General features: G+C 43.2%; 1 protein-coding gene across 1 annotated transcript in view; it reads right to left on the reverse strand.

Moving 5' to 3' along the window:
* Positions 1-24,925, reverse strand: part of GALNT17 (polypeptide N-acetylgalactosaminyltransferase 17) — a 1,810,367-nt gene that overhangs the window by 121,138 nt on the left and 1,664,304 nt on the right. Inside the window, exon 8 of the mRNA XM_086954581.1 lies at positions 24,728-24,865. Coding sequence (XP_086810707.1) covers positions 24,728-24,865 — 138 coding nt within the window. The remainder of the gene's footprint in view (positions 1-24,727; positions 24,866-24,925) is intronic.

A 24,925-nucleotide genomic window follows, 5' to 3' on the forward strand; every position in this document is an offset into this window, starting at 1 on the left:
TGTGGTGGTCAGAGGATTCAATATGTTTGGCGAGACAGCCGCTGTCCCGGCAAGCATATTAGGAGTTACCTCTCTACCGGCAGCGACCTGGAGGTTCCTACTCCATGTCAACCCTGGTGGAGACGAAACAAAGGGTGTCCTAGAAGGCCCCTGTGCCTTGCCACTCCTGCTTGTACATTCGCACGGGGGGCATAGCATGTGCCTCCCTGTGTGCTTGCACAACTGTTCCTGCACAGCATGGCCTTTTTCGTCCATGCCGTGCAGGAACCTTGTGAGGCGTTCCCATTGCGGCATCTTTTTCAAAGGCACCGCAGCCTTTAAAAGAGGCACCCCCTGGGAACTCCACGCTACCCGCCCGCCAGACTACAATTAAATTATAATCTGGGTGCAAAGTGGTTGAGGATCACTCGCTCTAGAACCCCAAAACTTGTAATCGGGCCCTAAATGTAGAATATGCTACAAACAGCCAATTTGTCTTTTAAAAATGGTCGCAGTAGCCTATGCCCCTATTTTAGATGTAGCTAACCACTACAGTCTACGTGTGAAAAACTCTTTCTACCAACAAAATAAAGACAAACAAAGCCCCCTAATAGAGTACATCGAAGACACTTTATTTGACAGACTGCATTGCTCTGGACACAGATTTAAAATACAATGGTGGAATGTTTGTGACAGCACCTTGGAATATGAAGTAAAAACAAACAATGCAGAGGAAGGATAGCACATTGCCTTCAAATCCACACTAGGCAGAACCCAACCCAAACTCTACATTTACAGAAGCATTACAAAAAGAGCAAAACTACCAACAACTATGAAGGGAGCAAATCTTTAACCAAATTGCACCTAAACGTAGCAAACAAACCAAACTAATGTATGACATGCTACAATATATGTTCAAAGTTTCATAAATAACAAAAGAATCTTAGAACCTTAGAAAGAATAGAAAAAACATATCTTAAAATAAATCAAAACCTACAAAAGTGCCATTAACCGGTGACAAAATATAAACCAACATGACAAATCATTATTTATATAAATACAAAGCATAATATTATTACATCAGCCTAAGCATGAAATACAACTCTAATGTTGAATAAGCCTGAGATAATAGAATAATATATAAATTATTTACATGAAAAATCTAAACCTCTATCCGACCACTCACCGATACTACTGGTTCTGGAAACACCGAATCGCAGAATCCCCCATTCACCTGGCGATTCCCTCCGTACGCCCTGCTAGATGACACCTTTAGGGGGGAAATGGCAGAGGAAATTGACCTCTTCTTCAAGAAGAACTTGGGCTCCATGGATACCTTTCACACGGTTTGGGAGGCGTTCAAGGTCTTCATTCGCGGGATGGCCATGTCTAAACATTCCAGTGTATTAAAGGCCATATGACAGCGGCTGAGCTCTCTGGAATCCCAATTAGCTGACCTGGAGACTAGGCTTTTGACTGACCCAGACCCCTTTATGGCTGACAGACTGCGATCCCTTATCTCGGAATTGAACGAGGAGGCGGATAGGGAGGTTTGCTATATGGGGAAGTATGCCTCGGCGAGAACGTACGGTGAGAGCGAGAGACCTAGCTCGCTTTTAGCCAGAATATAGCGTAACACCGGGAGAGCCCCTAGATTGACAGAACTTGTAACCTCAGGAGGGAGCACGATCACGACTGACGAGGAGATTCTCACGGTATTCCGTGACTATTACTCTGACTTGTACACTACTAAAACAGAAGATCTAGAGTCTGACATGGACGACTACCTGGAACATATACAGCTACCGTTTCTGGCTCAGTCAGACAGGGAGTTTCTCATGTCACCCATACAAGCAGACGAGCTCTCTGAGGCGTTGGCTAGCATGCGCGTGCACAGCGCCCCCGGGATAGATGGTCTGTCAGTGGGGTTTTACAAGACTTTTAAGGACAAACTTATTCCTCACCTGTTGTCCTTGTTTGATGAGATTTGCGAGGATGGTAGCATGCCCTGTACGATGAGAGAGGCTCTACTGGTTACCATCTTGAAGCCGGGCAAACCCTCCAATGTCTGCAGCTCGTACAGACCACTATCCCTGTTGAACGTAGACGCCAATCTTTATGCGAAGGTCCTGGCCATCCGACTGTCCCTCATTGCGCCCGAAATTGTTGCCCCAGAACAGTCTGGCTTTGTTCCTGGAAGGAACTTGACCTATAACATACGCACAGTGTTGGGCACAATGCAACATGTGCGACAGGATGCGAAAGCCGTCGCGATTTTCTTGGATATGGAGAAGGCATTCGATTCTGTCGAATGGCCGTTCATGCTGAGGGTCTTGCGTTGCATGGGTTTGGGTGAGAAGTTTTTACAAATGGTAGGAGCACTGTATTGGAGACCAGTGGCCAGGGTACGACTGGGAGATCGTGTTTCGGACCATTTCGACATCAGCAGGGGCACGAGACAGGGCTGCCCCCTGTCCCCGTTCTGTACGCACTCGTCGCTGAACCAGTAGCGTGTGCATTGCGTGAATACCACTGGGGTTAGCTTTCCGACATATAAAATAATCGTCTCGACGTACGCGGATGATACATTACTCTATGTGCGAAATCCGGAATCAAACCTTTCCCCCGTACTAAGAGAGGTAGTGCGTTTTGGCGTACTCCCGGGGCTAAAGGTTAATTGGGAGAAATCGGTGGTGTTCCCACTGACTCCGGTGACAAATCGCTTTGAGATGGAATATCCGTTACACTGGTCTACGGACCCGGTACGCTACCTTGGGATAATGATACACACAGACCCGCAGGTGCTATTTAGTGAAAACTATGGGGTGGCTTTCAGTAAATGTGAGGACGACGTGGAAAGGTGGTGTAAACTCCCACTCTCCCTGATGGGCCGCATAGCCATCATGAAGATGGTGATTCTGCCGAGATTTTTATTTCTGTTTAACACTCTGCCCATTATACTATCGAAAAAGCCTTTTTTCTGAACTTAACGAAACTCATGACTCGCTTGGCCTGGGGAGGTGGGCAGCCGCGGATTAAGTGGAACACGCTCACGCTCCCGTATGCGCTGGGAGGGCTTGGAGCGCCTGATCTAGAGAGATACTATAGGGTGGCGCAGGCCACACATTTGCACACGTGGATTCATGGAGATAGGAACATCCCGCACGTGCGGATGGAGCAGCTTTTTGCGGACCCTCTTCCGCTCTCAGCCACAATCTGCACCCCGGTGGATCATAGAGTCGGTGTACTAGACTCGATAACGGCAACGAAGCACGCCTGGAAAGCGTTATTGAAGGCCAGAAAGGGAGAGCTGCTATACTCCCCTTCGATGGCGGTGGAATGGCTGCAGTGGCTGGCCCCCATCGGGGACAGAAACGTGATCCGAGCCCTACAAGCGTTGGGGCTTAAGACTGCGGGAGAGCTGTTTACCGATGGCAAAGTTAAAACGTGGGACCAGGTTGCCCAGGGAGTGGATAGCCCGACGCCGTTGCAGCGGTTCCAATTCCACAGAGTCCGGAGCGCCCTGAAGGATGCACTGGGCCCAGATCTGGCGGAGCCACCAGACTTACCGGAACTCTCACACGTTATAGTTACAGCATCTCCGCGACATATGACTGCGCACTTGTACAGAGTATTGTCTCCTACAGAGCGCAAGAACCTTCCAAGGCCCGTTTGGCCTGGCAGAATGACCTGGAGATCGTGATAGACGACTCTATGTGGACGTATTGTTGTGTTAATACTAGGAAGCTGTCACTGAATGGGCGACACAGGTTGATACACTTTAAATTCCTGCAGAGGGTGTATTACACTCCTGAGCGCTTGCATCGCTACGGTCTCCGGCAGTCATCCGAATGCGAGCGTTGCCACGCGCCGGTAGCGGATTTCCTACACGTGGCGTGGGGCTGCCGCAGAATACATGAGTTCTGGGTGGTGGTCATTTCGGAACTAAGCGAGATACTGGATCATGAACTTCCGGTCGACCCGGCTTTGGCACTGTTGGGCTATTCGAAGTCCTTACCGGTGGCGTACAGGCGATTGACGGATATGGGTCTATTACTAGCAAGACGTGCAGTGGCGCAGTGTTGGATGAGAGGGCCGACACCGACCAAGACACGGTGCGCTAGAGATATGCTATATTGCTGCACGCAAGCGGAACACTGCCGCGAGCTCCTCCCTCCCACCAGCAGGCCGAAAAACATCTGGTGTCTATATAACACTTTTCGAAGCACTAGGGATGACATGGCAGGCACACGGAGGGAAAGGGGGGGAGAATGCGCAATGATAATCACACAGACGGTGTACCCCTGTGACCTCAAGGAGCGGGGGCGCGTCAGCGACCTGGGAGACACAGTGACGGCTGGGCGGAGTATTGATGCCCAGCTGCCCTGTGGTGAGAGGCTGGTAGTGGAACACACGTGATATTACACAAGGTGAGAATGGGACGCACACGGAGCATTCCGAAGAGGTTACACACAGGGCAAGGGATGTGGACTCTGGTACAAGATTTAGCGTGGCATTTCCTGTAGCACGTAGGTTAGCGAACGGGTTGGACAACAGGGGGGGGGACGGGGATTTCTTGGGAGTCTTTGGTTAAGGGGGGGAGGGGAGTTTCTTTTTGGAAGGGGGGGTTCCTAATAACATAAAATGCACCTACACTTCTGACTTTGCAGCATACGGCCTGCACAAGCCAACTTCTGTGCGACCGGGGGCTTTCACATGTGCACTGACATGTCACCTGCAGTCGCTAGTGATACGAACGCTTTCCCCAAAAAGTTCCTTTGCGCCGCCGTACCCCCGGGTTGACGGTATAAGGCTGTGTACTACTGGCTGTCTGTTTATTAACCACATCTTTTATTATCGCAGTGCCGGCCCGAGGGGGTTGTAGGTGGTATGCTGTGTATGTTTACGCCTGTATTAATAAAGGTGCTTAAAAAAAATAAAAATAAAAAAATTTCTAAACCTCACCATTCGAAAAGTTCAAGGAACAAAGTCAGTCTATCACAGAAAATAAATACAAAACATAAACCACACATTTCCAAATAACAAAAGCATAATATTTACAGAAATAACAAAACATAATATTTCGCACCCAAAACAAATAAAACAAATATGACTTACTGTTCTGTAGCTGCATTTCTTCCTCTGTGTACTGGGAGTGAAAAATCATAATCAACTAAAAACGGGAAAAATATTTTTTTAAAGCCCAAACAAATGCAAAAATAAAATGAATCCAATAGAGGTGCCTCAAAGCAATCCAAAGTGTATCGGAACTAAGGGTGGGCGTAGTATGCGTAGTGGGGCTACGCGAAGCTACGCAAAGTGGGTGAGAAACTACGCGCACCTACGCAATTTGCGTAGCCCCACTACGCGCCGCCTGCCCTCCTTCCCTACATACCTAATTTGTGTAAATATTAAAAGAAAAGTAAATAAAAAGCACTTACCTTGTCCGCTGCGTCCCGGGGCTCCCACTTCTCGTTCGCGTCGCCGTCTTGGATACCAATGTGCATGCGTGGCCGCCCGTGCATGCGCATTTCTCGCGAGAAAAGTAGGGGAGGGCGGGAGGGAGGCGGGTGGCGGGCAGCTTCGCTACGCCCACTGACTGGGCGTAGTGTTGCCTGCTATGCCTACTTCGCAAAGGGCGAAGTAGGCAACACTACGCCCACTCTGTGGGGGTAGCGAAGCCCTTCGACCAGGGTTAATCGGAACCATAAAAGAAAAAAGTGCTTAAAACAACAGAACACACTTGAAAAACAAAAAAGAAAAATACGGAAAGATCCTGGAAACCCGAAAAATTGGAAATTACAAATCTTGGTTTATAATATACCAAAAGTGACCTTCAAAAAGAAACCTGTGACTCCCAATTCCCATAGGACACTGCAGTCCACAAAAACATGTAAAGTAAACAAGAAACAAGAAAATCCACCCACAAAAACATTACAGTCCCACAAATACATGTACATTACACGTAATCATGATAAAATAATATAACAGAATATGACCTAACATAACGATACATAACTAAAACAGTATATGAAAACCCAAAACGATACACCAGTGAAAACAACTACTATTAATACAACTAAAAGTGCAAAAATCCTGTAAACAACACTATAGCTAACCTCTAGAACTCACCCTTCAAAGCCTCCCTAACTTCAAAACACGTAAAAGGACATTTAAAACAAACTGGAGCACCTTACTGCGACCTGCATCCCAGACAATAGACCAAAATAACACAAAGACTAAAAAAACAAAGGTAGCAGCAAAACAATGTCTGCTACATTAAATAAAAAAAAAAAGACTATGGGCTTCATTTGTATAGCGGTCGGTCGGACTGCCAACCACTAGCACGCTGGTCAGGAGACGACCCGACCAGCAGTCAGCAGTGCAACCACTGCATTAGGATAGGACCGCCATGCTGGCAGCTAGAAACTGCTTTTTTACAAGGCGGCTTGTGCTGTAGCCCAGGAAAAGGGCCGCAGTGTGAAGGAAGACTTTGTGCACATCCATGTACCATGTGCCATTCACTATGTGGTGGTTGGCACACAGTGTATGTAGGTGCGTAGGCCCAGGGCCAAATTGCAGTGGCCCACGAGGGAGGGGGTCCTGATTCTGGCCCCCAAAGTCCCTTTCTGACAGCCTTTTCATGTTGTAAGTCCAATGGTGGTGCCTGCCTCTGCACTATCTCTATTTGGGATAACGATTCCGACCGCTGCTCCGTTAGAATAACTGATCCTAGCGAGGCGGTGGTCAGTGCCCCAACAGACAAGCGTCCGACCGCCAGAACAGTAGTGTGGTGGTCAGGCCAAAGGGCTGTCATTGGTGGGACCATCACCATTGTAATCAGGCCCTTAGCTTGCATACAAATTAATGGGACATAATGTCAAAATGTTAAATAAATGTATTTAAAAATGTAAAAAATTGTTAATTATCAGAAACATGTATAAATTAAATAATTGTATGAAATATATAGTTATTTAATATATACTGAAAAATCTTATGTTAAAATGATGTTGACAATGTGTATTAAACTATTTAAAATATATTTAAATATGATTTACATTTTTAGTTTAATGATGACAATATATAGGAAATGCTTTATTGACATGTATACGTACATTTATTTTAAAATTGAGATATATATTTTGAAAAATGTAAAAAGTATACATTAAATACACTTTAAAAACATAAAAACTATTTAAAAATGTGTTACATGTCTCCATTCTATAGAAAATACATAATTAATATTATTTTTTTACAAACATACAGCTAATTACTTTTTTATTACATTTCTAAACACCAACAAAACTAATGAAATAACATTAACTATTACTACTACATACAAACACATTTTGAACAAATAACAACACTAAAATTGTAAAATTAAATCATCACACTCCAGTATAAACAATTTTTAAGAAAGTGTTGGACACTAAAGAAGTAACATTTAACATTTACTATTCCCTCTCCAATCTCATGCAATTCGAGGAAGTTGTTGGACACTGGAGGGGTGACATTTACTATTTCCATGCCCATCTATACCAATTTGGGGAAGGTGTTGGTCAATAAAGGGGTGACATTTACTATTCCTAAATGTTAGACATGTCATCTTTAGGGTGGTCTTCCCCCAAACATTTTGCTGCTTGCATCCTGTTTTTGCTGATTCTTTTCGTGACCTTAGGACTCCGAGCACTTTACCACTGTTGACCTGTGCCAAAGTGTATGTGCTTCTCCCCTAAACATTGTAATATTGGTGTGTACACAATTGGAATATTAAATTTACTTATATATCCATTGTAAAATGGTATACCAATTGCCCAGGTCCTATAACTTAACTTAAATGCTAATAGTGGTTGTTGAAAAGTGTGTTGTAAATCCAAGTTTGGGGCAGGCCAACTACAGTAGGGTTACTGGCCACATTGGGAACCAGTGCCAGATCCCTTGAATATCAAGGATCTTGAAATGCTGCCCTAATAAATGTCTTTGATGATACCCATCTTTCCTTTCTCTCTCACATGAGCACCAACTCTTACTCCCTTTTCCTTCCTTGGAAGTAACCATTCGAACATTACATACTGATGGTATGCTCTTTGTTTATATTTGTGTTTTATTTATTGCATAGGATTTGATCTTGAAATAAACTAATGTGCAATGATCAATCTACTTCTATAGAGCTGTTTCCATTAAAAAATAACTCACCAGCACTGTTCCCACGAACGTGCGCGGGTGGGCGCGCGCTCACGATTGTCACCTGGAGCGCGCAGTGTCCTTGATTTAGCGCGCACACTGTGACAAAGACATCCCTACAAGACCGTTCGCGCTGCCGCTTTTTAAACGCGAGTGGCGCGAAATCCAGGCAAGAGGCAGACTTCCAGGCGCGCGAAGTCCACTGTGCTTAAAGTGCTTCACCCCCCCTCCCCCACACCCCTGTCAGAGTGTCAGCCCAGCCGAGACAGCTTCCCAGGCACACAACAGCCGCGCCGAGTACTTCACGGGTCTTTAAAAGACCATTTGAATGTTAATGAGCTTTGTGTTCTTTCGCCCCTGCATCTTCACACTTCCTACTGCTGAAAGAAATGAAACACCCTCAAGCGACTGGCAGGTTCTGTTTGCTCGAGTAATGCAGACAAGTTCTGTAATCCTATGAACTCTGGGTGCCAATTACAAATGCCACGTTGTAATAGAGGTTGGTTTCATTGACATGAGAGATCATGTGACTAATTAGGCAACACGAGCAAGGGAGGGATTTTTGTGGGAAAGATCGGTTTAAAAATCGGGTGGTTTGCATTATAGAGGCAATCTCTTTTTGAAATGAAGCACTGAGATGGAGGTTGTAAGAAATTCTTTGACAGGTACGTGTAAATGTTGTGGTGTTAGCAGTTGGGAATGACGAGAGTGATTAAGTATGAAAGTGGTGTTAATGCGGGGAATGAATGCCGGTTATGTGATTCATGTTTGGAATGAAAGAGGATGTTTTGCAGCGCACGTTTGCAGAGCGATTGGGAGGGCGCATGAACAATAGGGTAGTTACAGGACTGTGTGAGACTGGGTTATGTTTACGAAGATGAGTGGCGAGATGTGGATAGGTGAAGTGAAAGAAGAACAGGGGGTAGTTTTAGAGGGTGACAGGAGTGAAATAGAATGAGTGGTTAAAGTATGAATGAATGAATTGAAGTCAATGGATGTCATGAGTGATGACAGTGTGGACAGCTAGTTAATAGCGTCTTTTGGTTAGGTAAATGGAGGTGATTGATGTTGTGTGATAGATGAGATGATCCGTCACAGTAAACCAAAGGAAGGATGGGGATTGAAATCAGGTTATTGAGGTGATTATGTGGGATAGCACAATGATATGTGTTTTTTTGTGTGTCTTTTTTATTGACGTGCAAATGGATAAATATAATACCTTTCTTGATTTTGTTTCATACAAACAGTGATTGACTGTATTTATCTCTATATGCATATTAGTGAATAATGGTGTAATGGTGAATGCTTTTTGTCATTTGTAGTGACCCCCGAAGAAGGGCTTGTCAAAGCCCAAAATGCATTGGGTTTATAAATAAACACTGGTTTTAGATGAATCATGCGTCTGTTCGAGGTTCTTGACAAGAGGTCCGGATGGGCACATCTCGAGCATGAGAAACCTGGAAAAATAACATGACACCCCAACGTGTGGAGTCATTGGAATTAAAGTTAAAAGTTGGATAATACGATGGAGTACATGGATTAAAAATGAGTTAAATGGATTACATGGAGTAATGTGGAAACGTTTGCCTTAAAGCTGTGCGACTGGGTATGGGGCACAAATGCTGCGCCCTACAGTACGGGTCTCTCCGTGGGCACATCTGCTGCCTAATAGTGGGGTTTTTTTTGCAGTGAAAAGCTATTATGTGTTGTAAATGTAAATGTACAGGAATTTATATAGCGCAAATCACCGAGCGGTTTCTAAGCGCTTGCTTAGGGAACCCGTCCTGGTATTTCCCTGTGAGATAACCCCGGCAGGGTATCCGCAAGGTGAAAGCCAGGGATCCCGCCGCGAGGGGCCGTTGTGGAGATTAAGCAAGCTATTGCCCAGAGTCGCAGAGTGTGAACCCGTGAATCGAGTAGGCACCGGAGAGAGAATTGTCGAGTCCATGTTGGTCTTGAGAGGCAGAGTAACTACTCGGTCTTTCAGCCATCCTATCTGTCACTGCGTAGCTAGGGGGGGCGGTTCCCCCCAGGCGGCACTATTTTGGAGGCGGTCGGCGGCAGCTGTGTGGCTCTGGTGGCCAGCCCATGATTTATTTGGGCACATAGTCGAGCAGCACTGCACACGTCGTGACGTGTATGTTAGTGCAAGCACACCAGGCTGGACTCCATCAATAGCGCTGCTGGCCTGTCTGGCAAGACTGCTCCCATTAGGCAGCGCTAGCTGCATCACATGTTCCCTGCACTCTGCCCATGTAGTGGTGCATTACTTTGTTCAGGGTGGAGAACGGGCAAAGGTTGCACATCGTGGCTCGGAAGATATCAGGCGCAGACGAAGCAGAAAATGTGCCTTCTGCCTCAGCTATGAGAAGTGAAGATGTACGTGAACCCCAGCAGGGATACTAACAAGTAACATGTGTCATAAAGCGAGAAACTGCCCGCTGCAGGCTCAGAATCTAGCGCCTCGAGTATGGAGACGGCTCAAGCGTGACATGGTTGTATCTCCGATGGGTTCATGCAGGCCAGAGAAATGTTATGTGTGTCATGCCAGGGTCTGAGTTGAAATGTTTAGGATATAGCTCTATGTGGCCCATTTGTAACATGCTCCTTAAGTTAGAAACGGCTGCTTCTAAGCACGTGATTCGAGATTGTACTTCTGAATATGGAGACTAACACTATTGTGGCATTCTAATGTCGAGAGGCAAAATATCGGCGGGAAGTGCATATAGGAAAGTACACACCAGCAAAGTGCTGCAAAGCCATACCAATGGCACTGGTACGCTATATACAATATGTAACATACCATCAAATCTTGAAATAAAGTAAGAAGTACATCCTAGGGTTGGATTGTAATCCCAAAACAGATCCGGTTAGTATTTTAAACTGTGCATCGTAAGAGAACTGAAGAGACTGTTGAGATAATTTCATATTGGAAATAATGTCAACCAGGTCGGGAAGATCACTGAATATGACGTGAATCATATTTCTGCCTTTTCTCTCTTTTGAGTTTTGTGAAATGATATAAAAAAGACTCTTACAATAGAGATAATAGATTGTAATGGTAAACATGGAATTCCAGTATTCGTCCTCTGTGCTGGTGGAATGAATTTTACTTATTCTTTTAATACAGTGGTGAGATTGACCAGTGAGAACCCATTTTCTGCCGATTCGGTAACGCAATAGGAGGGAACATTTAGTTACAATTTTTCTTTGCTATTTGAGCCAATCGAGTCAGTGGTGTTTCTCTTTAGATTGTAAATATGAGGACGCCGCTTACAATTGCCTTTCGGATTATTTACGGATTATCCTTCATTTATTCACTCATTTAATCTTCTTAAGCTAGTGATATGCTTTTCGCCATTTAGATTGCACCTTCAATGATGGCGCCCACTTTCATGGTACTGTTTTCCCAACTGCGGTATAGGAGTCCCTCGTTTGTGTTAATGACACCCGGGACGCTTTCACAAACACGCATTTAAACTGGGGACACTGACCGGCAACCCGTGTTTGGACTGGATTGACTTGGGCGCGCTACACTGCTCTCGCTGATATCTTAGAGGTAAGAGGAAACTGTCGGGATATCCAGTTTATGGGTCCTTGACCTGTCGAAGGCTCGATCCGCCGTTACAATACTATTTGAATCGTGGTGTTAAGTTTGGTGGGGGGACTAGGTACGATAGGCGAGTCCTTACTTCAAGTAGGGCTCGGTACCCTTCCGGAAGTAACTAGAGATCCACATGGGTATTTTTACAACGCACGTTAAAGTACGATGTCATTCTCTTGCAATATTTCTATTCGATAAAAAGCTTTTCATAGGAAGGACCCATGCCCCTTTCCTGATACATGGATCGCTCGTAGCAATAAGTTTCTTTGCACAAGCACTTTTGGGAAACCGTTAGAATATTCTATATATATTCGTCTTTACCGGGTTTTTCTAATACATATACTTTAATATTTGACACAGATTGTTTTTCTTGGATTTATCAAGATTCAAGAAATTATACCCATACCTTGGGATTTGATGCCATACATATTGGGACTTTGGCTCCCTTACTCGGAAAGGAAATGAATATATTCCCTCCTATTGGACATAGTTTCAACGCAATATAGGTAAGACTTTGTTCTGCTATTTTAGCATTTTTATGAGTGATTATGTTTCCCATAAATAGGGGTACTAATAGAATATTAATGTATGTTGTAGTCAGGACTATGTGATGATGGAACACATTCATTTATCTGTTCCAATCAGTGTAAAGTTTTTTGAATATTTGAACTTAGTTTGTATATTATTGGACCCCATTTTTTAAGATCATAGATAATAACAGATGGCCATATTACATTTTCAGAAGAACCAACAAAAAGCAGACCCATTCTCCCAAGGTGTGACTGATTGGATTTTAAATACTGATTTCTGGAAATAATTTTCGTGGATCATTCACATTAAAAGGAAGTAAACTACGAGGTGAGACATATTGTGGCAGCAGAAAAATTCTTCAGCACGGAATAGAGGCCACCCTTTTTCTATATGGTTTTAACTTTTATAGATACTTAGCAGGATACTTTTCTATATTACAAAAAAACCTTTTCAACACATCTCTTTCCACACGTATCGTCCTGGCTCTCTAATTATTCTCCTCAACCTTATCACTTTTTACCAATTCCATACTTCCACCATTGCAGATGGGTGTAATCTGGGAGTTCATGCGCACCAGGGTGTACTGTGAATATAAAAATGGTGTACATCCCAGCACATATCACGGGATGGCCCAGGTAACGAATAGGAACCACGTGTGATTCTGCATGAACTGGAGAAGTACACTTTTTATTGTAATTCAATGGAAGTGAATATTGGCCTAATGGACATGTATCAATACTTTGTTCGCAGCCTTGAAAAAGCCCTGCGGGCGAAACGCGCGTCGGCTGCTTGCTTCCAGTGATACATGACAATAAACAAACTTCAATCTAAGGAGACCTGTCTGGACTATCTTATCTTTCTGAAGACTCTAGTTAATTTTTTGGACTATATTATATAGGGCACTGAGTTTACCAAAATTGTGTCAAGCAATATTGAGACTACCATTTACTGAAATAATGAGAAGGGTGTGCTGAGGTATTGTATTTTTTGCACATGTGACCCAAGTTTCGCTGTTAGATCTTGGGAGGAGACGACACCTTGGTGGGTAGGTGTTATATACCTTAAGCACCCTTGCCGTAGTAGCAATTGCCTAATGACTGTTTTTCACGATTATATCTGGCATAACAAATGTAAGATGTGCGGCTCAATTTAAGCAAACCCATTCAATTGCTATATAAGACTGTTTTGTTTGTATGCAATAATATCATATACAAAAAATTTGCCTGGCATAAATATAGTATTCTAAATATTGTTTCCAACACTATTGTGCCACTGGTTATACATTTTCTAATATTCATTCCACATTTTGCAATATTTTATAGACAGTATATAGGATACAATCTATGTATCAAACGATATATTTGCAACGATATTCTGGGACGAAACCTTTGTGGCGCTTTGCACTAAGGGCAGAATGTATCACGGCAAAAGTACCCAGATTTTCTTTTTAATTTAAAGTGAGTGCTACTTCTCTTTTTAATAGTCAGCACGTACTGCTTTATTTGTTGGAGAGGCGAATCCGTTGGTTTTCCATGCAGTAGAACATTTTTGTTATAACTGCTTGCTGCCAGGGATGTCGAACTCCCTCTTTATCAGCTACAGCGTTGGGTGGGGGAGGGGCGTTCTTTATGGCCAACTTCTGTCTATCACTCGGCAGTCAAAAGCTCATCCTTAATGCAGGATACTGCCTGAATAGAAGAGCAAGCAGGGGTGACGAAAACCGACAGCTGAGTAAATGGAAAGGGAAAGAAAGAAGGAATGTTGGAAGAAAAGGGTGAAAAAAGGAATTAGGGATGTATGAGTAGGAGGATAAATGGATATGTGGGTGGAAGAAGAAGTGAATGAGGATGGATGGACACATGAAAGTATAGTAAAGTAAAGGGATGGGCGAGTGAGTGAATGGATAGGTGGATGGACAAGTGAAAGGATGGCAGAGCAAATCGTTCAGTGAATGTATAGGTGGAGGGACAGCTGAAAGGAGGATAGAGTAAAGGGATGGATGAGTGGGCGAAAAGATCTGTGAATGGAAGTCATAGTGGATGGATGATGAATAGATGGCAGGATGAATAGATGGGTGGCAAAGTGAATGAATGTATGGGTGGATGGCAGATTGAATGGATGGCAAAGTAAATGGATGGATGCGTGGCAGCGTGAATGGATTAAAGGCAAAGTGACTGAATGCATGATTGGATAGCAGAGTGGATGGATTGATGAATGAATGGCAGGATGGATGGCAGAGTGGATGAATGGATGAGCGGATGGATGGCAGAGGGGATTGATACATGGCAGAGGGGATGAATGGGTGGTTGGATAGCAGAGTGGATGGATTGATGGATGAATGAATGGCAGAGTGGATGGGTGGTTGAATGGATAGATAGAATAGTTGATGAATGGATGGGTGGCAGAGTGGATGGATGGTGAATGGGTGGCAGAGTGGATGGCAGAGAGGGTGAATGACAGAGGGGATGGAGGGATGGATGGAAGAGAGGATAGAAGGATGGATGGCAGAGTAGGCTGATGGATGGCCAAGTGGATGAATGGAAGAGTTAATGAATTGATGAAAGGATAACAATTGATCGATGAATGGCAGACGTGATGGTAAGATAACAGAGTGGAGGATGGATGGCAAAGAGGATGGATGGCAAAGAGAATGGATGGAAGAGTGAATGGATCGATGGGTGGCAAAGTGGATGGTTGGTTTTTAGACTCTGTGGATGGGCAGAAGGATGGCATAATAGATGGATGGCAAATTGGATGGATGGACAAATGGATAGAATGGGGAAATATTGATTAATGGATGAAAGAATGAAAGGATGACAGAATCTAAAGGTGAAATAGTGGATGCCAGTAGGTGGATGGAAGGGTGAAAGAATGAATAGACAGATCCATGGATGGAAGAGACAAGGAAGCTGTTCTATTGAGGGTTTGGCTCACTTGTTTTGCTTGCTTGGAGGCATCAGCACTTTAATTCAAAGTAGAGGCTACTTTAATTTTCTGCAGAAGCAATTGTTAGGACCAATGAATGTCAATGCCTGCCACATATAAGTCGCCACATTTTGTCCCTGGCCACTGCTCATATTTTCTCTACATTTTCATAATCAGTGTTCGTGATACTATGATTTTTTAAAGAAACACTGCAGTGCACATATCAGGCCACCAGTGTCTGATTCAGATCACCATCTTCCTCTGAAGCTGACAGAAGGGTGACTGAGGGGGCTGAGGCAGACCCTGAAAGTACTGGAATATTTCATCATCTCCCCTATAGAACCTATGTTTTTTTTGTTGCATTAAAATGGACTATTTAACCCCCTTTTTAAAACAATTTTCAGGGTGAAAACCCATAGCAAACATAATAGGTCTGTTGCATACCTGACTAAAATGGTGATGCTGTCAAGATCACTGTACTGTTTCTCAAACTACCAATTTCCAGATCCAAGAGCCTCTTCCACATGCAGGATGGCATGCTAGGAACCTAACTTTAAATAATCACTGGTGTAGAGTAGAACTTTCCTTTCCAAATTGAAACTACCCACGGATCATGGAGGCCTGGGAGCCCTGCACTTCAAGCACTGCTATCTAGCGGTGCAACTTCAGTGGCCTTCTCCTGAGCACTATCTCGCGGTGCAACTTCAGTGGCGTTCTCAAGAATGAATGTGTATAGTGTGGCCTATGTGACATTGGTTTCATGCATAAGGACCTGAGGGGTGTTTCTTAAATGACATGTATGGAGTGGATCAAAAAGGAGATAGCTATAGCTTTGCTTATGTTTCTAAATACTGTTGTTGTTTGGTAGAGAGTGGGTGTAGAGTGTGACCTATGGGGGAGTTGTTTTGGTGTTGTGCTTGATATCTAGCGGGTGGTTTTACAGCTGTGGTCTTGTATCAGCAGTTAAGTATGGAGTGGTGTAACGAGGAGGAAGGGATACATTTACTTAATGCAATTAGCTACCATTTTAGTGCTGGTGGGCCTTCATCAACTGAGACTTGTCCTTCGAGGTTTGCTCTATGCTTACGCCACAGTTTCACACCCTTTCTTATGCAGTGGAGTAGAGAGTGGCGTCGTAACTTAAACCCTGCCAATCCACCCCTGCTGCTCGCTGTCATTTTTCCCCAGATCCCTCCCCCTGCCGCTACCTGCCATGTGCGGCAATCTGGGGGATAGCCCCAAGTGCCAGAAGCTCTAGCTACGCCAGCTGCTGCGTGTCAGTCACGAATGGCACAGCAAAGAAGAGGTAGCGAGCAGGAGGATATGGAGTCATGTGCGACCAGGTTGGTCCCATCAGGTCACATCGCTGTGTGTCCCTGTGTTGTCTTTCAGCCCCATTTGCTATTGGCTGTGAATAATTGCCTCTCAGCAGCCAGCAATAATTTGTCTGCATGAAGAGGAATGCGAGTTACTATAATTAAGTAGCCCTAAACTTCTGACTGGGGTGGGGGCGCCTCCTGCGAGGTTTAAATGCAGTCAAGACCGTGAATTAACCTGAATGACTTACTAACCATCCTCTGTAGACACTAGCCAGACAAGACAGTGCTAAGGAATGTGGGGGATTCTACAGTGTGCAACAACTTCATGACTTCAGTAGTCATTGCGATACATTTCTAACACTGGGAAGTGTTAAAAATTTCAAATCTTTATTGTAATGTAAGTGTTAAGAATAGATCTTGATACTAGGCTTGCTCTGAAGATCTTGCATATTGACAGACAAGGGGCCGGAAGCGCAGGACGAGTATAATTAGGACGAGTATAATTTGACCTAGGTCAAAACATTTTGTAAAGTAGTAGATCCGAGACTGAAATGCTGTGCTGTTTGCCCCAAAGGCTTTACAACTTCCACTGTAGGACATTTTGTTGGAGACTGTGAGACAGGACTGTTTCCCTGTGAGTATGGCTAGAGTGTGTTTGGTTCCAGTCCAGTTTTTTAATCTATCACTTACTAGAACTTTTAAGTCTGATTCGAAGTGCTCCTAAATTTGGCAAAAAATGGGAGAAGAAAAATAAGGTAAAAAAAATAAGAATGCCTAAGTACACAGTATTTAGCCAAATGAAGAAGTCAAAAATAAAAACTATCTCCTGAAGCCACAATTTCCATCTAGGCCAGCCCTGGGGTGGGAGGATTTTGATGGCAATGCCAAGAAAATATCCATCATATGGAAACACCAGTGCATGGCGAGATATTTCTAATACAATATTTAGAACCAGCATTAACATGGTAAACCCAGTTTTAGATGTGAAGTCTCCTGGTTTCATGGCTAAAACACAGCCACTAGACAACATTCAGTGATGGTGTCTCCCGACGACCACAGCTCCCTCTCGCTTGCCCACGTGCGCGGCCACCTACCTTGTCTCTAGATGCCGCTCATAGACACGTATGGAGCTCGCACACAGTCAAGTCCCACATATGAAACTTAATGAACACAACTGTGACCGGGCATTCTGATAAATGCTTTCTGAGCAGATGGGCTTCACTTCTTTGCCACACAAAAATACAAATGATGAAATAAAATAGAGATATAAATTGACGGCATAACATTTCAAAAGTAGTGCAGTACAAATACAGTTTCCATTATGGTTTGACAAGTGTGTTTTCTGGCTGCCTTAAGACACTTCATGTGGCGCTACATGTGTGGAAATGCACTCTCTTTTCACTTTTTTAAGCAAAGGTTTGGAGTGATATTTGGCGCTGCACCATATACGTGGTCTGGTTCCCGGCGCACATAGCCTTGGTTGCAGCGCACAGAGACCTTATACTGCCGCACACAGAGGAAAAAAATTAGAGGGAACATTGCTCACCAGTGGGAAATGTGCTTATGTAATACATACTCTTCCTACCAGATGATTTAATTTCTTTATGAACTTGTGCACTCCATCATAATTGGCCTCAACTGTTGACTTTGCTCCTGTCCAGCGTGACCAGATAACCCCTATAGGCACGTATTGCTTCTAGGTACTAGAACTCTTTTTGCTCTTTAAAAATCCATATCCCAACTTCTATTTATTGGATTTTTGTTGTTTTGGTCTTGATTTATTCATAAGATTATGATCTATTTCTCTAAACCAGTGTGGAGTCGTTTTGAGGTGTTTTCATTATGTTACTGTATGTTGCACAGATACATTACACATTTCCTCTTCAGATAAGCCTACTGACTACTTTGTGCCAGGCTACCAGAGGGTGAGCACAGGGTATATTTTAGTGTGTATCTATCTTACCCTGACTAGATTGAGGATCCCTACTTGGGCAGGCTGCATACCTCTGCCAACTAGAAACCCCATTTATAACATCACACTAATCGAAACCATGTTTGTGATGGTACTGGACACTAGAGTAGTGACATTTACTATTCGCCCTTCAATCTATACCGATTTGTGGAAGGTGCTGGACACTAAAATGTCAAGATTTACTATTCCCATTCCATTGTATACCAATTTGGAGAATATGTTGGACACAAGAGAAGCGACATTTACTATTCCCACTCCAACCTACACAAATGTGGGGAAAGTGTTGCACACCAAACAGTGAAATCTACTATTCCCACTCCAATCTAAGACAATTTTTGGAAGGTGTTGGATATTGAAGGGGTAACATTTACTATTTCCATTGCAACCTGTACCAATTTGGGAAAGGTGTTGAGCACTTGAGGGGTGATATTTACTATTCTCACTTCAATCTATACCAATTTGGGAAAGGTGTTGGACTCTAAAGGAATGACATTTACTATTCCACTCCATCCTAAACCAATTTGGGGGAAATTGTTGGACATCAAAGGAGTGACATTTACTATTCCCACTCCAATCTAAACACATTTTTGTGACATTGGTGGACACGAAATAGGTGACATTTTCTATTTTAAAAACATTTTTAAACATTTTCTGCACTGAAAGTATGTATACACACATCAATACTCCATAGCCATACAGACATTTTCTACTATAAAACACACTACAAATTGCTTCAAAAACACACGTATCTCAAACTGCAAAACTAAATATTCATAATTAAACATTTAAAAAATAGATTATTCTTATAACTATTAATAATGAATCTATTTGTAAAAATATTTGGTACTATTCCTGAAATTTGAAAAATAAAAAACAGAGTAATATTATGCTGTAAAATTAACAATAGAACATTTTATTTAAAACAATTGTTAAATAATGTATTTTCTTTTAAAAGAAATGTTTTTAATTTTATAAAATATTATCTCAACAGCAAAACTTTTTGATATATTGATCACATTAAAAATCTGATTTCCGCCTCCCCTCCCCCAATTTCTTTTTTTGGGGGCACATCACCGCATCATCAACACCTCCATCAAACCTCCCACCTTCCTAGAAGTCTGGAAACATGCAGCAGTCAACATTCCTCTCAAAAATCCTTCAGCTGAACCCAGTGAGCTTAGCAACTTCTGACGCACCTCTTTGCTCCCATTCTCTGCAAAGTGATAGAAAAGATCATCAGAGACCAATTCACCAACCACCTTGAACTTCAAGAGCTACTCGACCACTTCTAATCAGGTTTTTGGACTAACCACAGACAGAATTAGCACTCATCGTGGCCACTGATGAAATCCACAAAATATTGGACTGTGGAGAAACCGCAGCCCTCATCATAGTTGACATCTCTGCTCCTTCGATACAGTCTCCTACCACAACCTTGTCAGAAGGTTGCACAACAAAGGTGTCTAAGGACTGGCCCTCAACGGGATTTTCTTCTTCCTCACAGGAACAGCACAGCAAGTCATACAACCAGTCTACACATTGGAACCCAAGAATCTGATCTACAGAGTTCCCCAGAATTTATCGCTCAGCCCAACCCTGTTCACCACCTACACAACACAATTCACCAAAATCATCAGATCACATGGTATCGCCATCATATGCTATGCTGATGACACCAAACTCCTCCTATTTCAAAAAGACCACTGCCCCCAGAACCAACTTTTTCCCCTGCATGATTGGTGTAGCAGTCTAGATGATCACCGACTGGCTGAAACTGAACTCTGAAATGATGAACTTGCTGGTCTAAGGGAACCTTTGTAGCCAAGACTTTGGAACCACACCAACCAACTACCTAAGAAACCCGAGAATCATCCTAGAGTATAATCTCAACATGACAGTGCAAGTCAATGCAGTCAGCTCCTCTTGCTTCCATATAATCCTCATGTTCTGCATTCAAGCGGCTATCCCAGAACACCAGACACACCATCGCCCAAGCCATTATCACAAGCAGCCTAGACTATGGCAACTCTCTCTACTCCAGGATCTCCAACCATCTCCTCCTCCAACACCAGACCATCCAGACCAACACAGTGAGACTCATCCTTGACCCTCCACGACGCACCCACATCACACCACATCTCAGAGAGCTCGGCATACGTAAATGCCACTAATCCAAACTCCTGGCGCACACATACAAGGCACTGCACAACACTGAACCAACACATCTTAACAACGGCCTTCACTTCCACCAACCCACCAGACACCTGCTCTCAGCCTCATCCTCACTCATACTCACCACCTGCATCCACAAAAGCAGGACAGGAGGTCTAGCGTTCTCCTACATCATACCCAACCCCTGGTACAACATCCCTCTGCACAACAGGGACTCCTCCTCACGTGTTGAGTTCGGCAAGAAGCTGAAAACCTGGAATAATCTTGCAAAGTGATTTGTAACTTTTGCAATGTTGAGAAAGGTTGCAAAACAGAATTTTGCAGCCTTTTGTGTACCTGCACATAATGGCTTTGACATCAATTTGAACATGAACGTTGTTTTTAAAGTGTTCCTAATGCCAGAACTGATTTATGAAGTTTTCACCTCTTTCTTTGTAGAAGCAGATAAACAGTAAACAATTGTTTTTTATGTACTGATTTCTGCATCTGGAAAGGTTTTAAATTGTGTAAAAATAAGTGGATGACCATGAGCGAATATACTAATAACAAGAAACCCGTGTGTTGGAATAGTGTTCAATATTTAACCCCTTAGCTGCAGTGCTAAGGGGGAGAGGGGCCGCGCGCACTGTGGGCTGTGCTTCTGACGGAACGGTTCCGTCACGGCCCCGCCCGCCTAATAGAACGCTCAGCGCAGGCGCGGAATTCGTGCCGTGCAGGCGCCGCGAGCGGGCCTTGACTGAACCGTTCCGTCACTAGCACGGCCCACCCGAGGCTCTTGACGGAACGGTTCTGCCACTAGTACGCAAGGGGTTAAAGGGCAATCTATTAATTGAAAACATTGCAACTTGCTAAAGGTGAGGCAAGGTCTTGATCCCTTTAAATATCTATAAAAGTTCCCAAAAAGGGCTGGAATACACTAGAAGATCACACTGTAGTACAAATAGGACTCACAGGCACAGCTGACAACTTAAAAAAAAACACGCCTCTGTACACAAATATATATTGCATATTGATGTATTTTCTTTATTAGTAATAATATACGTGTTTTGTAAAGCCTACAGCACAATTTGAACTGTCTCAAGGCGCTTCTGACCAGGCCCCTCAGAGTCTGGTTTCATAGAATCTGGGTGATGTAAGGGTACTTATTATAAGCGATTTATAAAGGGCTTTTGTCAGGTATAGTCATTTTCAAATATTCAGGACTTAATTTACAAATACGTGGAGTACAGGGGCCAAAATATACAATAACATATGAAATCATCGTTTTAGTAACTCAGATATATATATGTAATATAGCAGACCTGTGGTGTTTATATGGGCGGGCCAGAGCCATGCCAGAACTGTAGGCCAGCCAGACTTTAAGCTTTTACATACAATTAATATAAATGGGAATCCTTGACAAATTCAGTTGTTATATTGCAAAAGTGACAGACCGAGCCCACTTGGACACACATTACACTTCATCAATTAACCAACAATAAAGGATTCTAAACACCTTTTTATTCATTAAATTAGGTGTTGTAGGACGCAGACAAGGCACAGCTGAGAACACAGGAACTAAAAGATGTGGAATGTTGACTTAGGGGTTTGGTCTAAGTGGAGTGGAAAGGATATTAAAAAAAATCGGATAAGCATTTAGTTGAAAGACATAATGCATGGGTACTAATTATGAGGAAGAAACCACTGTTCAAGTAAAGACCCTTTAAAAAGGCGAGATGGGCTGCGGGAATGGCAACATTTCCGTAAAACATAGGCCTGAGCCTTGAGGCTTTCTTGTGCATTGAGCAGGTGGGTGTGAGAGGGGTTGTAGTAAAATATAGACGAAATGTGTGGTTCAGAAAAGTTTAACCACTAATGCAGTTTACTTGCAGAGTAAACAGAACTACGACATTCCAAAAATATTGAGCTTAGAAAAAAAAAGAAATGTCCGTAATGTAAAGATAGTTGCAACATTACGTACAACAAGGATTTGTGGATAGGTGTATAAACCTCAGGGACAAAAGAACCTTAATGCAGGAGAATACATAGGCAGCGTGGCGTTGGCGACAGTCAAACATATTGCATGATCAAGTGAATGGGGTGGAGGGGGAAGAGAGCTAGGAAAAGAGCGAAGGAGGCAGCCGCAGAAGAGGTGGAGGGAGGGAAACCCTTTACTTTACTTTTACTGAAGTTAGAAAGAGTTTCTTACATTGCCTAACACTGGGTCATAAAGCTGTATGACTACATGTTTATCTAAACTGCAGCTTCTCGGGCAGACCGGAGGGAACAATAGTCACACATGAGCGAGTTGTAATTAACATTATGTGTGAAGGATTAATACCACTGTTGAAAAACTGACAGCACCAAACTAAGGAAAAGGAAATTGTTGGACTTGGCCATGCAAACTTTTTGCCTTTACAGCTCCTGCTTTGCTAAATCTGTTTTTGTTGGCTTTAGGACAGGCACTGCTAACCAGTGGTACAGTGTTGGATCTCTCCTCCTAAAACATTATAAAATTGACCCACACCTGATTGGCACATTTAATTTACGTATAAGTCTCTAGTATGTAGTACTGCAATTACCCAGGTCCTGTATCTTAAATGCTACTAATGGGCCTACAGTGTTCATTGTGCCACCAACTAAAGTATCAAATTAAACATGCCTCTTGTCTGCCATTGCAGCCTGTAATGCAGTTTTAAACTTCCATTTTACCCAGGGAAAATAAAACTTTTTCCCGGACCATCCCTTCCTTTTAAACATATATAAATAATCCACAAGGTAGGCCTTAAAGGTTGATAGGGCAGGATGCCTTGAATTTAAAAAAGAGAACAAGTGGGTTTGTGTTACATGTCCTGGTAGTGAAAAGCTCCTAAAGTCGTTTTTTACTGCTTTAAGGCCAATCTCTACCATTGACTAACACTGAATAACCATATAACATTTATTAACTGCTAGGTTTGGATTGGGAGGAAGAAGAGATGTCATGTTTAGACTCAAATGAATTGTAATTTAAAATGAATTATCTTTATCACTAAAATTGGATTTTAAGACACAATTCTGAAAGTGCCACGGTTAGAAAGTTGCTTTGGCAACAAATGAGGGACAGAATGCTGAATGAAATTAACATTCACCCCCAGTCAAGAGAGCTGAGTTAAATCCATTGTTCTTTTGCCCAATATGCCAACTCCAGTTTGGAACCAGCCATATGCAAATCAGTCTTGACCCTGCTCCTGATGGGAACAGTCCAGCCTGAACAGTCAAGCCGGGTCTTTTCTGGACCGGAAACAAGCATCCTGGGACCAGTTTCGGGGTATCACCCCTCATCAGCCAGGCTAACTTGAATCCAAAGGCACAGCGAGCAAGGGACCCACGTCTGCTTGACAGACAGTAGCGGCTGATACTGGTGCATAAGACTCCTGGAGAAAGCTTGAGATAGGAAAAACGTTAATAAATACATAGCAAAGAGCAAAACAAATTCTTGCCTGTGTTAGGAAGGCAAAGCTTACCAAGAACAAGGTATAAAAAAGCAGGCGTGTAAACGATGTCTGTGAGGTCGAAAGATGAACTCATCTCTTAGGACTGGGACGAGGAAGACAGACAAGGAGGTATTAGAGACATATACCTGATATATGAGTAGCTCCCACCTCTTCAGGGACAAACTCGGCTAACTACATGGACATATTTATCGGCACAGGCTTCCTGTCACTACTTTTTTTCTGGAACCTCACATTTTTTACCTCAGGGGTAAAACTTTGAATCACCGCTTAAGTTACTGAAAAGTAGATTGCTGTGTGTTCCTCTAAAGGTAATTACTAATAAAGGTTTTTTAACCAACCGTTACAATTTTGCATATGTTTTCATTCATAGTAGCAATGCCACCAACAGCAAGATTTGACACAATTATTGCTTCCGCATGCTGGTAATACAAGCAGGAATGTTCACATCAGGAGTGCTCTGACAGCTTCGCCCACTAATGCCTCCCAAGCACTGTCAGACCCATCATGTATTAACCATCCTGATTCGGGGTACAAAGGGCTCAAAACAGTTGAAATGGTGTGACATTACCTCCCCGTAAGCTACAGTGTTATTGTATCTTCTCATCTCTGGATACACGTTGTCCAGATACCAATCAAAGTTTTTGCACTTTAGGCTTTTCCTCAGTGCTCTTCTTTCAGAGACGTCACCAATATCAATTCCCGGATTCTGAAAGAAAAAGACAAAATAATGCACATGCTACTTCACCAAGTAAACTGTATATCATGT

Source organism: Lissotriton vulgaris, chromosome 2_1 (assembly GCF_964263255.1).
Source record: "Lissotriton vulgaris chromosome 2_1, aLisVul1.2, whole genome shotgun sequence".
NCBI classification, from domain to species: Eukaryota; Metazoa; Chordata; class Amphibia; order Caudata; family Salamandridae; genus Lissotriton; species Lissotriton vulgaris.